The sequence below is a fragment of the Balaenoptera ricei genome, chromosome 7 (genome assembly GCF_028023285.1).
Source record: "Balaenoptera ricei isolate mBalRic1 chromosome 7, mBalRic1.hap2, whole genome shotgun sequence".
Lineage (NCBI taxonomy): Eukaryota > Metazoa > Chordata > Mammalia > Artiodactyla > Balaenopteridae > Balaenoptera > Balaenoptera ricei.
In genome coordinates, this window is record NC_082645.1 from 32,205,608 (window position 1) to 32,222,606 (window position 16,999).

General features: G+C 34.4%; 1 protein-coding gene across 1 annotated transcript in view; it reads right to left on the reverse strand.

The window, feature by feature from the left end:
- The window catches only part of LRP1B (LDL receptor related protein 1B), a 1,532,882-nt gene that overhangs the window by 779,546 nt on the left and 736,337 nt on the right, over positions 1–16,999 (reverse strand). Inside the window, exons 11-13 of the mRNA XM_059927092.1 lie at positions 10,446–10,626; positions 3,898–4,117; positions 1,825–2,014 (exon numbers count right to left, since the gene is read on the reverse strand). Coding sequence (XP_059783075.1) covers positions 1,825–2,014; positions 3,898–4,117; positions 10,446–10,626 — 591 coding nt within the window. The remainder of the gene's footprint in view (positions 1–1,824; positions 2,015–3,897; positions 4,118–10,445; positions 10,627–16,999) is intronic.

The following is a 16,999-nucleotide window of genomic DNA, read 5'->3' on the forward strand; positions in this document are numbered from 1 at the left end:
CTGAACAATTATGTCAATGGCACTGTCTGAGACCCCAGATATATTCTTCATGAATATAGGAATACATTCCTCATATTCCTATCAGAGGCATGCCCTTTGTTGCTATGTTTTTGACACACTACTCCTTTGGATATTTATTTAAAATGTTTATATGGAAGGAAACTCAAAAATATATGACTCTTGATGAAGAAATGGTAGGGGTAAATTGATTAATATAAAATGTGTGCCAGGCACTGTTCTAAGTCTTGCTCTTATATAACAAATATGTACATAATCCTTACAAGAATTTTATAAAGAAAACATCTCTTTGTTAAATCTTTCATGGTGGGTCCTGATTTTCAGATGAAGAAAATGTTAGGACTTGTATCCAAGGGCAAGTCCATTTTACAGTAAGTCAAGGCATTTCTCATCCCATGTGTTGCATTTTATCAATGAACTCTTTAAAGCAACTAGAATTTTAAAGAACATGAAGACTGTGAAAATGTCCTGCAATTTGGCAGAGGGGAGTTCAGCGACGACATTCAAGATGAACAATTTTTAAAGAAAATGGACACAGGAAATGTGATTGTATACTGATATACAGTATAATGAAATCCAGAAAATTAGTATAATGAAATCCAGAAAACTAGTGACCGTAAAATTAGAGGGAAGAGCAGTCCTGCAAACAAGAGCCTGCAGCAGGTGAGGAAGGTTGTTGCTCTTCATAATGTTGTCTCCAGTTCATCTTAGAGAAACTACGATTGTGGTGGGGCAGCTGACGTGAATAGAAAATATCACCATTTGATCTATCCAGGCAACTGCCTCTATTCTTCATTTCTTGTCCACAACTATAACTTATACTATCTCAAATAATTAATTTTTATTCTTTTTAAAGACAATTTTATCTTTTATTAGCTATTGGAACTTCTTAGTTTATGTACTTCCATTATTTTATAAAATTGCATTTCTATCCCAGTGAGGCAATTTCAATACAGTAGAAAAAAGTGAAGCCCTTGAATAAGATACTTTGCTTTTAAAATCTCTGATTAAGCCGAAATATCTTCAGAAAAACTCTTGTTCTTAGGTAACTTCCTACTGACAACATACACGCTGAAAAAATTTAATGTTCATTAAATTTTCGCAAGGATATCCGTATTAAAAAAAGGAACAGTGACTATTTAGATTCATAACCAAAAATCTACCACATAATTCACTAAACTTTTTTTTTGTTTGTTACCTAAATTCTGAGTCATGCTGTTTGTGGATGGCCTAATAAATATTAATAACTCATGTAGATAAAAAGATACAAGGATATTATCTGATTTTAATAAGACACGAATATCATGGTAGATTATTTCACTTTCATAACATCTAAAATAATTAAATGTTCCTTAAATGTATATGAAATTAATCAGATAAATATACTAAGATACTTTAAAAAATACTCTTTTCCTTGTATAATGTATTTTTTAACATTTTCCCATAATGTTCCTTTCACACTGAAAGTTTTTCCACTGCTCACAATACTGACTCTTTGAAAACATGGAGGATTTTTTACTTTAAATAACAGCCTTTTTCAGTGAAGATGACATGAAAAAGGAAGTATTTGGAGAAAACCTTGAACTTCACTTAAATAGAATTCCCAGAGTTACTCACTCAGGATATTTTGAACAATAAATAATAAATTTTTATGGTAACAAAGTCTAAGATTTGAGTGACTCTGGAGTGACTAGACACCTTTTATCATAAAACTTCAGCAACACTGTCAAAATAAAGTCTTTATGCAACTTCTTGAAGTATTATTATATGTGAAACTCAGAAGCAATTTTATCTGGTTTTTAATACCTTGTTGCTTTTCAGGATCATAAATCTGAAGCCCAAACAGGGGTGGTCTTTCACGCCTCAGTAATGTCACTTCATTCGTTATCAAATCTAGTTGAAAAATGGAACCATTCATATAATCAGTCCAGAACACATAATTCCCATGATGTGACAGTCCAAAAGGATGGTTCAACTCTTTCCCACTGTAAACAATCTGTAAAATATAAACACACTGTGAAAAATCAGACCTGACCTTTAGAAACATAACCAAATATTCAGAGAAGCTGATATTCAAATAAGTAGAACAGATAATGATCTAACTAATAACTTAGTTTCTTTCAGTGTATTTGAAAAATGGATTTCACAATGTGAGCATATTTTTCTGTTTTTAGGACATGTTATTTGAAGGAGACCATTTACATTTCATCCATTTCAATTCTCTCATACATGGCATTATACATATGGTCAAGAAATGCAAACATTAAAATGACCTTGCCTGATACTCTTCCCTATCTCTTTTCTTTATGATACTCCGGTATCATATTCTGGCACAGAAATTGATCTGAGTAATTAGTGGCATTATGTATATTGCAGTATTGCTCATCCAATAGCCAAGGGATACAACATGGTCTAACAACACTGGGAGTGGAAGGAACCCCTCTAGTCAGTTGGATTCATGCAAACTGAAGAAATCTAGGCAATGACAGGGAGGAAGGTAAAATTTTAATTTTGAACATAGAAACACTTATTCGTAGTAAACAGATATACAAGACTCCTGGCTAATTTTAATTCTGCTTGTCTTGATATATTCTTTACATTCCCGTGTATTTTGTGGTTGTTTAAACTACACAGTGGAGCAATCCTGTGATAAGTTCTGTTTTGCATGTAGGGTTGTAGAAGAGAATAGGAATCATACCTCCCATAATAATAATACTTTTTCGTCTTTCACAATTTGTAAAATGATACTGTATACAATATGAAATAGCCTTTTGGACTCAATTCATCTAATATGAGAGGATTGAGCAAGTTATCCAAATAATATAGGGTTAGAAACTGAAATTTTGTTCCTTTTATCTGAACTCTTCATACCAAATTTTCATATGTTGAATAATTGAGACAGTTTCTTATTTTTCTTTGCTCACTTCCATGTAGGCTAAAATATGCTGGCTAATAAAGTGCTATGTATATTGTGTACATATCAACATCTTCAAAGGGATCATAAATATTATTTTAACACCCCTTAAGTATGCGACATTAGGTTAAATGTAAATCAATTTTACTTATTTGGGGAAAGACATTTAAAGCACTCACTGTTAGAGTTAACCAACAACTGAAATGGTCTTAACTGATTAGTACATTATATTTCTCAAAGAGAATACTTAATAAATGGGCTTGGCCAATTGTGCAATCTTCCTTTCCAAAAAAGAAGAAAGTGTATTGTCAAAGGAAGCGTTTTGGTAATTTCTCATATTCCATTTTTCTAAATAGTCAAAGCCAGTTCATAATGTTATATGTGCTTAGGTGATTATAAGACAGAATACAGAGGTGATATTTTGCCAACACAGTCAACTTCATTCTCAATCTCACTGAAGAAATGCAAAATCATTTTGCGACGATTCTACCAAAAGAGGCAAGAAGATGTTAATATTTATTCACACCCATAAGCTTGAAGTTCAGTCCACTCTTGTGTTTTAGTTCCAATGTCATGAAGTTCTTTATTTGAATAAATGAATTCTAATTACTTTGTCATAATACATAGGTTACATTTCAGGTGCAAATATTGAAGATATTTGAACCGAGTTGGGGTGCTTGGTCCTAGCAAACATCAGTAATGTAGAAAAACTGCATTTTCAAACAGCTCTGATATGCTGAGAGCTTCTCTGAAAAATCCCACAAATCCTGGCATGCCACAGTGAGCTGGGCCTGGTCTCCCGGAGGCAAGTGCCAGCTGCACTACTTAATGCTCAGCCTCCTTCAGCCACCCCACAGAGACTACTGGCAGAGGGGTAAAAATAAACTTGAAAGTATTTTTAACACAACACAACAAGGCTCTGTGACAGAAGCCTGTGGGTTAAAACAGCAGCATTTGTCTTTTACCTTCCTGTGAGTTCCATTCAAAAACACTTTTTCAATATGATCATAATAGGCATCACACCAGTATAATGTGTGGGTGTGAAAGTCCAGAGTTAAGCCGTTTGGCCACAGCATCTTTGAAGTCACAAAAATCTGCCGATTGAAGCCATCCATCCAGGCCTTCTCAATCCTTCCCACGCTGTCATCTATTTCATCTTCCTCCCAGTCTGTCCAATACATCCAACTAAGACATTAAGAACAAGAGCACACGCGTGTCATTTCAACCAGCCACCATATAGACAGACACTTCCTGAGATTTGGCGCCTCCATAAAATGTAGTTACATTCTGATTTGTTCTCCTACCTAAATGCTGACCTGCCCAGAGGAGGCAGCTGCGAAGCACTCAGGGAAGGTAAGATTTGTTCAGTGGAGCCAATTAGACACATTTCAGAAAACCCACGACCACCACTACGGCACTTACTGGCCTCTTTTATTAATTAACCTAACAGCAAGTGCCAAATACTGATTCTCTTTGGTGTTGGTACCAAAAGTTTGGGAAATGATTCTTGAGGCATTACTAACAATTTTTAAATGTCCATTTGATAAAACATATAATCAATTATGTGTTTAAAAAGCAGATTAACTGGCATGAGAATGAGAGCACAGTTAATGATCTACTCCAGACTTTATTTAATCTCATATAAATTATTTATTTTTTTTTAAGGCAGGCAGTTGGATTGTCTCTGTTCTAAAGGGCACAGTCATACTGGGTTTGTTTGGCCAGGTCTAATTTGTCTTCCTGATGCAAATTATCTATGCTTTATTGCTGCTTATTATTACCCTAAAACCCACAGAAGATGATTGAGCTGCACGTAAGTTTAATAACAGTAGGCTGACTGACCTTGAGATTTTGAGCTTTAATTTCCATCTCAAACAAAAGCATCTGCCTTTAAAAACAAATCTTTTGTGTAAGCTATAACAGTGGAAGAAGGGGCCTTGAGCTAATGTTCCAACTGCCTCATGAATAAGGTTAAAACCCTCCACATGTGTTGTCTTAGGGTCATGTGAAAGTTCCTGAGTTACTAATTAAAGTGTAGGCTTTAATTCAGTCACCTCATATATGACTTTACAAAGCTTCAAAGTTTTCTAAGCTGCTAACCCTGGAAGTACCCTTATTAGATCCTCTGCCTCCCATCTGTTATGAACCCTAAAGAATTTCTGAGGTAATTTGGGACAAATCTGTATCCATGACTAAAAATCCTACTGTGATCTAAACAGGCAGATTTGGGACAGCTGAGGAGGTGACACACCAGCCATTCTTTTATGCCAATTAAGCTCTTTTTAAATTCTCTGAACAGTTTACAATTATGTTGATATGCCTTTTTAGACTTGAGGAAGTATATTTAGATTGGTGAATTTTAATAAGTCCAAATACATTCTAATCCTAGAAATAAACATGGTACTATGCTTATCTTGTATCATGCCCGTTCTTCGAGTGGGTTTATTACTGGGACAAATTAAGAATAAACAGAAGATTCATTCCATTTGCTCGAATCCTGTGCTAGTTAGGCAAAACTACTTCAACTATATAAATCAGCTATGTAAAAGAGAAATAACAACTTTTTCATCTCTCTTGATACCATTTCTGAAATCTTAAACACAGTTAATCAATGCAGTTGTATTGTTGTTGCTAATTTATAACTTGTTAAATTGCAATTATCTTTCCCTCTAGCTTTTCCTCTTGATAATAGCAACACTTTTTTTCTGTGACTCTCTAACCCGAATCACACATATATGTCCATGTAAACACACACACACAGGAGATAATTCTGGATATTCTAAACATATTTTATGTGTTGTTATTTGAAGACAGAATTGTTTGTGATCCAATCCACTACCTGAGACTATTTTTAGTCAAACAAAATATAAGAAAAACAAATTTTAAATAAGTGATGCCAATCTGATGGAGACCAGATATGTGATCATCAACTCAGCTGATTAAAAGTTATTGATATATTGTGAAAGCCTTATAATTATTATCAAATATGATGATTCATAAACATACAAAATAGGAAATGCAACCTATGAAATAAGCAGGAGAAAACATAAATATTTTTGTAGGTGGGACTTGGGGTATTCACCAAATAAAAATTAGGTTAAGCTGGTCTTCTACCATGACAAGAAAAATTGTACCTCTATTTTTCAAGCCCTGTTCAAATACAATTTCTCAATGAAGTCTGCCCCTAGCTTTTCTGTCAAAATTAGCTCATTCTTTTGTTTCCTAGTGATAGTTGTTAGTTATTTTATAGAATTTATTGCATTTATGCCATGTATTGAATTTGATGGCGTTGCATGTCTGATAATTCCAATTAAAAATTCAAGTAATTGAGGGCAGGGAATATTTATCGTTCATGTTTGTACTCTGTAGCACTAAGCTTGGCTTTGTTGATATTAATCATGCCCCCAATATAAATTGTATTATCTGGTGGGTCAATCCCAGAAATTTTTAAATCCTTAAGATTTTCTGCCATGGAAGTGAAATAACTTTTAAAAAACTTGATTGAGTCGATGACATAATATCTAGCCGTTAACTAGAAGATGTGGTACTCTTAATTGAGAGAGGGATATAGAAAATCCTGTTTGGAGGGAAATATGCACTTAGCTTTGGACGCATCTTTTCTCGGAGATAATGTTTTGAGAAATCAGAACTGGAGCTGTCGATTTCTAAGTTATTGATGTAAATTATGAGATTTGAAATGATTGCAAAGGAGGGAGTTCGTCTGTAGCTATCACCTTGAGGAACAGTCCACCATAATTGATTCCTCCTCCAGGTTTATCCCCATTTCAACAATTTTTGAGGCCTGCCAATCCTATTCTTTCCTGTCTGTTTTCTCAGGTCCCACTTTTCTGTTGCTATTACAAATGCTACAGTCTGTCTTTCATCACTTTTCAAAGGGAACTCCCAACGGATTGTCTTTCATAGAGCTATCATATGGCTTTCACTTGTCTTCCTAAATCATGAATTAAAAAATTTGATTTTTATCCTCAAAACCTTCCAATTACTCTGATGTCAGCAAAATAAGTCAAAACTTTTATTTACAGCATTGAAGATTTCTGCATATTTCTAGTCTCACCTCCTGCTATGTTCCTTCGAATGTCCCCTGCTCTAGCCTTAATGAACTCATCCCACCTCAAAACTGCCATTAGCTTCCTCGCCTCTAACAATTATTCATACTGTCCCTTCAGAGTACATTGACTAACCTTATGACTGCACACCCCAAGTCCCTGGGACCCTATTCATTTGGAAATTCTATCCATCCTCTAAAGTTCAATTCTGAATTAAAAACATCAGTGAATTCCCAAAGAGCATGTATTTCATTCTATTTTATTTTATAGGTAAAGTGTGTGTGGTGTGTGTGTGTGTGTGTGTGTGTACACCAAGCACACCAGATTATAAACTCCTTGAAGACAATCACTGTCTTACTGATTTCTATTGATCTATATGGTAGTCACTCAATAATATATTTTAATAAATAAATAAATGAAAAATTACCCTTTACTGATTTCTATAATTGGTTATGACGCTTTTGATAAAACCATAGCTCTGAAGAGTACTTTTTGTTAATAGGCTATTATGGCATAGAAAATCTGTGATGCTTTCCTGTGTACAGCTGCAAAAAGGTATTATGGTAGAAAAATGTCAATGAACCAGGTTTTTACAAAAAATGTTTTGATTAAAGTTATATTATGCTATTTTAAATGGAGTTTTCCAAACTAAACTTTCTTCTTCACTTTTAAAAAACTTATATTAGGGTCAAATGATTATTTGGACAATTAAATTCACATGGTTCCATTTCTACTTCTACTCCCTTCCAATCCATTCTCCACAGAATAGTAAGATTAGTTGTTGTTTTTTTTTAACATAAATCTGACTATATCAATTCTCTATTTTACATTTACACTGAAGACAAAGTACAAATCTCTCATGGTAGTGGGCGAGGCCCTGCATTCTTTTCCAATTGCATCCTCAGTCACTTTCCCATTTGCCATCTATAATCCAGCCCGTCTTCATTTCAGTTCCTCTGACAGAAAAGCTTTTGCCCAACTTAAGATTTCAGTTGTTCAATTTTCTTTATCTGAACTCTTTTCCTCACTCTCCATGGCTGGTTCCTCCTTTACAATTAAGTCTCAGCTTAAATGATGCCTCCTTAAAGAGGCCTTTCAGCAAACCTATTAAAACAGGTTTCTGTCAGTCGCCTTCACATCAACCTGTTTGTCTGACTCCATCACTTTGGTCTCTAGAAATTACATTCGTTGTTCATCTGGTACTTATTTATTGATGCATCTGCCCATTCCCTACTTTTCAGATGACACAAGATGCTTCATGAGGGTAAAGGCTATGCCTGCTTTGTTAACCACTGTATACGTAATCAGAGCTCTGGACATTGTGTATTGTTAGGGGAAAATATGTGCATATATACATATATACACATGTGTATATACGTATACCTACACACACATATCCACATATATATGTACACACATGCGTTTTTTTTTTTCAGGTTGGTGCATAATAGCAGTATTCTATAATATTTAAAAATCTGATGGAAGAAGTAGAAGAGTCATTCTTTGCAACATCAGAGGCAAATATAGGATTAGTTGGGAGATAAGTACTATAGGGATGCCTTAATAAAAAGAAAAAATGTCATATCAATCAGATTTGTCCCCAGATACTTTGAACTATGTAGATGCTGTGGGTTTCAAATCTAAATTGGATGCCTGCCTCTTAGGGAAGTGTTGAAGTGGATTCCTGAATTTGAAGAGAGAGATGGGTCTAGTGGCCCCTAAATTTTCTTCCAAATCATCTAATTCTATGACCTGCACATTTATGTCATCTCCCCAAGCACCTCAAAGACCCTTTGACTCTATCGGAAAATATTTTCCTCTAACAGAATACTGAGAAGTAAGATGTTGTTTTAAGATATATTTGAAATATCTTGCTTCACGGAGATTTAGACAGCGTGGAATAAATATTTTCTCTAAAAATTAAGATTGCCTCGGTTTAAAGGTCAAATAGATGACTTGGTTTAAAAGTCCAGGAATAAAATAGAAATTTAAAGAATCCACACATAAAATCACTAAAATTACTTTATAATTATGCCTTACAAAAAACATGCAATGAGTTCATCCACTGATTAGGTCAGCCTGGAAAGAAGCACCCTGATTGTATTTGGAGCTATTCTCAATACAAACAATTTTAGGAACTGCAATCTGGTGATCTCAGTTTATAAGGGAGTCATGTGCTTCTTATTCAATTAAGTATTTTTTTTTCTATGCAATAGTAAGGTATAAAAATATTAATTTTGTGGTGCCATTTTGAAACAGTGAAATATAAGCCCCGGAGGGGATAAAAACCACATACAACAACTGTACATGTAGAATATGCAATCCACTCATTTAATTCTGAGATTCTATTAGGAATTTTCACATTTCTTTAATATTTCTATATGCACATTATTGCTTGTGTTCAGGTAATAGCTATGAATAACAATCAAAGGAAAACATATTCTCAAAAATTGCACAAAATAATCCATCCTGAAACAAGTAGCACATACTATAAAATGATGTCACTATATGGAAACTATGGTTATGTCCAAAAATACAGTTACCAACCTAGACTAGTAAAAAGTAGTGGAGAGTGGCATGGACATATATACACTACCAAACATAAAACAGATAGCTAGTGGGAAGCAGCCGCATAGCACAGGGAGATCAGCTCGGTGCTTTGTGACCACCTAGAGGGATGGGATAGGGAGGGTGGGAGGGAGGGAGATGCAAGAGGGAAGAGATATGGGGACATATGTATAACTGATTCACTTTGTTATAAAGCAGAAACTAACACACCCACTGTAAAGCAATTATACTCCAAGAAGATGTTAAAAAAAAAAAAAAAAAGTAGTGGAGTATAGTGGCTCTGAGTAAAGTCTTGGAGACAGGTTGCTTGGATTTAAATATCTATCCAGGTTCTTAATAATCAAATGGTCTTTTGCAGGTCCATTACAAATTTCTTCTTTGTAAAACAAGAATGAGAACAGCAACTAATTCAAAGTATTATTGTGCAGAATCACAACATAGGTCATGGTAATCTATTTAACAAAATGCCTGGCCCACAGTAACTGTACAAAAAGAGGAAACTTGCTATGTTTTGAATACTTTAAACTTCAGTAGTCTTTAATTTAAAAAATTAAATTGATTGATTTGCTGGTTGAATTGATTATTTATCTTGGTGTCAGGCTGTCTAAAATGGAGAATTATGGTGCTTGTCTGAATAAACCAAGTAAATATATTCTCTATACAAATAATCTGTTTATTTCAGTTCAATGTATCTTGACATGTTTATTTAGCACATTCTCTAGGAGAGATAATCATTAAATGAATAACTTTTCCCAGTGAGGCCATTCATGTGTGAATGCACATGTGGATTTAAATAAAACTTACTAATACTAAATATGTAAAAACCAAATTTATCTAATATAATTTTCCTTATATAAAGCTGATCAAATATTGCATACCCATTAACAGGATCCACCACAATCCCTCTGGGATGGGACATTTCTCCCTCTAGGAGAGTCTTCCGACTCTGAGAAGCCTTTTCCAGCCTAGCCACATTAATGGTCTTCCTATGGCCATCATTTGTCCAGTAAAGGTTATTTCCAATCCAGTCCACAGCAATGCCCTCCACATTATCCAGATCTGCAAAAACCAAAAACAAGAAAGAAAGAAATTTTACATTAGTGTCCACTACTTACCTTCTACTTAATAAAAAGTATAATTTTAAAAGGAATACATTCTGATCTATAAATCCTTTATAGTGTGATTTTTGCAAATATCATCCCATAGAATATTTTTCAATTTTGTTTTGAATGCCAGGCCCTCTCTTGAGATATTTTATTTGAAACAGTGATCTGCAGAAAAACAGGAAAATATAAGTGATGAGAAAAAGAAATGGTGAAAGATAAGTTCTCAGAGTAAAAATACAGTTTCATAGACTGTTCAGAAGAAAAATCAAGTAACATGATCTAGTAATACGTTCTAAAAGTAAGCATGTTCAAACATGTAATATGTAATCTGAATAACCAAAATAATATGAAGGCCCTTTTGCCAAGAGTTGAACAGGTCCAGCAGAAGCACACCTTTGAAAGCCCAGACTAGGCTTTTATCATGGAACTGCATGAACAGTGAATCTCAAAGAAACACTAAAATATTTCTGTATGTTCTAGACTTACTTTAAAAAGGACGCTATTACAGGCTCCTCTAAGATACAGGCAGTTATAATTCAAAGGAATACTGTAAATATATAATCATATGCGCTCCCCTAATTCAAATCTTTACAGAAGGGGAAACTCTAACACTTAAGAATGAAGGCTTATAGTTTATTACCACATAAGCAGTGGTAGAATAGGGATAAAATCCAAGTCAGAGGATCCCCAACCTAGAGATTTTTATAACTGCACTGTTCCTATGGTGAGTCTTTTCCTCACTTTTTGCCATCTTGTAAACCATCCTCCAAACTGTACACAACATCCTAAGTATAATTCTATCCCTCTATTGCACGAGAAATTACTGTGAACTTCTTTCAAAACCAGGAAAGCCTCTGTCTCTTTTCCTCCTGGGTGTGAGGTAGAGAACTGGCACTTACTAGACACAACAACAGGTAGTAGTACATCAGACACAGAGATGAACATTCACATGCTACTGGGAAATCTACATGACATTTTCCCTCATACGCAGATGTCATAAACATTGACTATTATCATATTCTTTAACCATGGCCCTCTGGCCTTGGAAAAAATAAAATTTTCTTTTGTGACCCTTTCTGCTAATCAGCATGTGCCCTAACTCAGGATGACTAATACAGTGTGTGATTTGATCTAACTGAAAATCTGATTATAGTGAATCAGATATGTTCTCAATTTCACTAAGCTATCTGCTTCATTACCAACCAATATGAGTAATTTTCACAGGTTAATTGTGCCTATGCTTAGAAAAAAGTTTCATTTTTGTCTTTACTTTATTGACACTTAATTTTACTGAGCACTTTCCTGCTCTGGCATAATGGAAAGAGAGTAGCTATTTACTCTTTTCTATTTATCATAGTCTGTGGCTGGTTTTTGTCTTGTTGTGGGTTTTCAAAAGTTATATTACACCTGAAATCTAACCCAGCATGGAAACTTTCTTCCTCAATAACCTTCTCATTTCTAAAACATTCTCTTTTGACATTTGACTTAATAGTTTTTTCTTTTTCATATGAAGCAGCTGTAGTATTATTTGATTGAAATTCTGTTTCTGACACTTGGGTAAGTAACTCAGTCACTCTGATCCTTAATTTCTCCATTTAAAAAGTGATGATAATAATAGCAGCTACTCTGTAGGATGATTAAACAAGAGGTAAATTAGCTACTGCATGTAAAATACTTAGCATACTGCCTGTAATATTGTAAATTCTCAACATGTTAATTTTTATAAATTCATCAGGATTAAAAATAATATACATACATACATACATACATACATATATAAATCCTGGCTCTTTTGATAGGAATAGACCTTACATTTTTATCTTTTAAAGTAATTTTTCAGTAATATTTCCTTACATTTTAACTGGTGGCCAAATTTAATTAGAAATAGGATATGCAGAGTCAGTTGTGAATAAATAGAGTGGGATGGAATGGAATTCTAAAAAGCAGAACTTGGGAGGATCCTGTCTCTAATTGGTTCATTTGTTTTGTCTTTGAAAAATGAAATGTTTGAATAGCATGAAGTAGTGATTAGGATCACAAGTTCTAGAACCACACTTCCTAGGCTCTATAACTCTGAGCGAGTTACACCTGATCTTTAAGATTGGTGTAATGATACTGTTTAACTCATAGGATTGTTTTGAGGATTAAATGAATATATAAAACTCTTGAAAATAATGTTTGGCACATAATAAATACTACATAAATGTTGCTATGAGTATTATTACTAATAGTATTATTATAATCTTCTCTTTAGCTACCTATCTGTTGAGACAGCAATGAATCAATTAGCCTAGAATGTTTTATAACATTATTTGTGTGTGTGTGTGTGTGTGTGTGTGTGTGTGTGTGTGCTTTGTTTTGTTTTTCTGTTCTGGAAAGGATGTGGATGGATGAAAATTTAAAAAAAAACAAAAACAAAAACTCAAAAATGAGTCTTATGTGCATCTTGGGAATTTTTTTAGGCTATCTTTAACCAGACATGGAGAAACTTCCTCTCTTATACTTGTAGGACAAAGCCTGAAGAATCAATGAATCCCTTTCCCAACAAATATACATTGGTAAGGAAAATACTCTGGCTCTATATAATTTGACATCTTCCTTTAACTTATGACTTAGATGAAACACTAAGACATATAGAGCATTGGTTTTATGTACACTTAATTTTTCACTCAACAGGTTTTGGATGGGGCCTCCCTGAGATTGACTATCAGGATCTCTATGACCAAAATCCTTCAACTAGGTGATCAATAACATATGAAGGTTTATGGCACTGAACTTCCAAACAAACATAGGTAACTACAGAGATACTAATCACTAGCTCAAGGAAACACATGACTGATCAAATGCAAGAAAGTTGTTTGTTAAAGAGAAACTTGCTAGAGTAGATTGCTTTGATACCTTTGGGTAGAGTTGAAGTATTCTACATTCTAAAATCAATGTTCATTACATCATCATCATTATTATTTTTACATAACGAAAGCAAACAAAGAGTATGACTTTTTTTTAAAATCTGGTCAAAATCTCCCTTACGTTTCACTAGATACCCATTTTCATTAATTGAGAGGCAAGAACTCAACGTGCTTGTACTTTTTCAAAAAAAAAAGAGAAAAATTCTGGTAAATAATGGTTTCCTGTAATCTTTTTAGATTAAGATTATGTCTATATGTTGCTTTTTAAGTGAAGAAATGACACATTTATCCATATAATTCAGATTAAAAACAGACTTTTTCATTTATTCTGTGAATACTTAAGGTTAACATATTATTTTGACTCAAATTATTAAAATTTCCATTACTTTTTCTTTGTAAACATTGTTCTAGTACATCAAGAATAACTTTTATAAATGGACAGAATATATAAATAGTGCTCTAGAAAAACATCTCATCAAAGCTAGATTTTTTTCACTGAAGTGAAAAATTCTTGATGGTAGCATTGTTATTTCCTACAGTTGATACCTACCATTAATGAAATGTGGATGAATAAGAGATAATAAAATTTATATAAATTAATAAGAATAATTATGTGGATTTAAAATAAATAAAACAGAAAGCTATTTAAAGTAATTTAATATCTAGGATTAGATAAAACAAGCATTTGAAACAGAGGTTGGAAAACTTATTTCTAAAATGAAAACATAAAAAAAAAATAAAATAAAAAAAATAAAATAAAATAAAATGAAAACATCATTACAGATCTGATTTTTAGATACTATACCTTTATGAAACAGAAGAGGATTAAAGTTTTTATATTTAAAATAAGATCTTCAACTTTTAAAAATGGGTCCAAGATTAAAAAAAAAAAAAATTAAATGGCCAAGGATGTGAGCAGTGGCCTTAGTTTCCTTAAGGTGCATAAACCAGATCTCCAGATTAATGCATGCCTTGATGCTTTGCAACAGAATTTGATTAAGGAATCATAAGGAATTAACTGGAAATTACACCCCATAATTGCCATTATAAAAACACAGTGCCTCTATTTTTCCAATGTATCCAAGTTCTTCTGTCCTTAGTATGAACATTATTTTTCTGAGTCGGAATGAAGTATTCCAAAAGTGTTTGCATGAGTTCAGAGTATGACCACATGCCTTAAATAACTGGAAGTGCCCTATGCATGTAGATACGTCCAGGGCCAGGGATACCTTACCCTGCCTCAGAGTCAGTGCTTGGACAACTCTCCTGCCTCATATTCCTACAGTTCAATTAATTCAAATTCTCTTTGTGCATCTCAATAAGGCCTGAGGCGATGTATCTGACATGTGTGAATGAAGGTCATTTAATTAATAGTGTGGCAGTAAAGTTGCCTGCTGAATTTTCTACCTCATAAGGTTACAGGAGTACTTGGCCAGACTAAAGTTTTCTACATCATCTGTCCCCAGTGGCTAGCTGAGGCTGATGGTCTCATCCTCATTTTCATTCCAAGTCCTTCCTCAGTTCATTTATTAGGTCGGGGAGGGTGAATACACAAGTTACTCTCAATGAGAACAAAATACTTTGCTGTTTTCGTCAAAGAGATATGTAAAGTGCATATAAGGGTCTTGTTTTTCAGATGAACAGAATATATTAAAACATAGTGGTTTCCTTCTATTATCAAAAGCGTGTTTTCAGTTTCAGTTTGGGGAGAGGGTGATACTGGTGGTCTCTCTAGGACATTCGGATATGGCATCTTTGATGCAGTGATGAACATATGTAAGAAAAAAGAGAGTGCCACAGTATGCATCATAGTTACCAATACAGTAATCTAAAGTGATGAGTAAAATGAAACATTTCAAGAACTGTTAAGAGCTGAGATTTTACCCTACTTTCAAGCTAACAAGTTAGCCTGGCACTGTTTCATGGATAATGGCGGATGACACAAAACTTGTAGGACAGATAGAGAAGTCTTTATTACTTATGGCACAGCAAGCAGCATGGCCATCAGCAGACTGGTGTCCCTTTAGTCCAAAGTCCCCTGGGGACAGCTGGGATGGGCCCATATGGATGCCTTCACACACAGTTGATTGCACTGCAGGAGAAGAATTCCAAATTTAGAAAACCCAAACATTTTCTAATAGGCGATAAGCAGGCCTGCTTATCTGCACCTGATGGATACTCTACCTCTTCTTCCAAGTCTCTCTTCTATGCAAACACCCTTGTTAGGATACCTCAGAACAAAACGCAAACGGTGCCTCACTCTAAGACATACAGAAATGTGAGGGATCCATGGAGAAGTGTCTCCCAAGAAAAGAAATCCTAAAAAGTCACAATTTATGTCTTTAATAATGCAGATGATACAGTAAGAAGTATATGAATATGACCATAAATAAAAATCATGTCTGGGTTCCAGGCTATTGCCCTTATGGGAATTCTCTGTTTACACTATCACACCTTAAAGCATATTGTTCAGCTAGCCAGGTGTGATGAACTAATTTTATGAGTCAATTTGGCTAGGCTGTGGTACACAGATATTCAGTTAAACATCAGTCCAGATATTGCTGTGAAGGTATTATTAGATGATATTAACATTTAAATCAGTACAATTGGAGTAGAGTAGATTACTCTCCATAATGTGGGTTGATCTCATCCAATGAGTTGAAAGTTTTAAGAGAAAGTAGACTGAGATCCCCTAAGGAAGAGGGAATTTGGCTTCTACACTGTCTTTGGATTCGAGCTGCAATATCATCAACTTTTCCCTGGGTCTACAGCCTGTCACTCTACCCCATAGATTTTGGACTTGCTATTCTCCACAATCATGTGAGGTAATTATTTAAATATATAGCTCTGTTTCTCTTTCTTTATGTACACATCCTATTGGTTCTGTTTCTCCAGAGAACCCTGACTAATACACCACTGCCATGCCTGCAATCCAGAAATGATTCTGTTGAATGCTCTGGGCAGAAGGGCACTCTTCACATTCATTGTTTCCAGATGAAACATTGCAACGTATATACCATGCAAGCCAGAGTAGCTTCCAGTTTAAGAAAGTCCCCACAGTTATGGAATGAGTATATAGCTCATTTTACAATATTCCACGACAAATTTCTAGATAATATCCCAGTTGTATTGTAAATATTTTTAATGTTTTTATTTTCTGCATATTATGATGTTTTGACATCTTTAAAAAACCTTTCTAGCTGGGGGGAGACTACCTCTCCTGGAGATAGCCAATTACTAAAGATAGCAAAGGGCACAGCCAAGAACTTGCCTTTGATGTGCAACCTAACCACTCCAGAGCCATACCTCCTCTACCTGGTCTCTACAGGAGGCAATATTCCTCTGCCTAATCATCCCAGGGCCAGGCACCATGCCAATAGCGACCAGATTTATCGTTTAAAGCCCAATGGAATTATT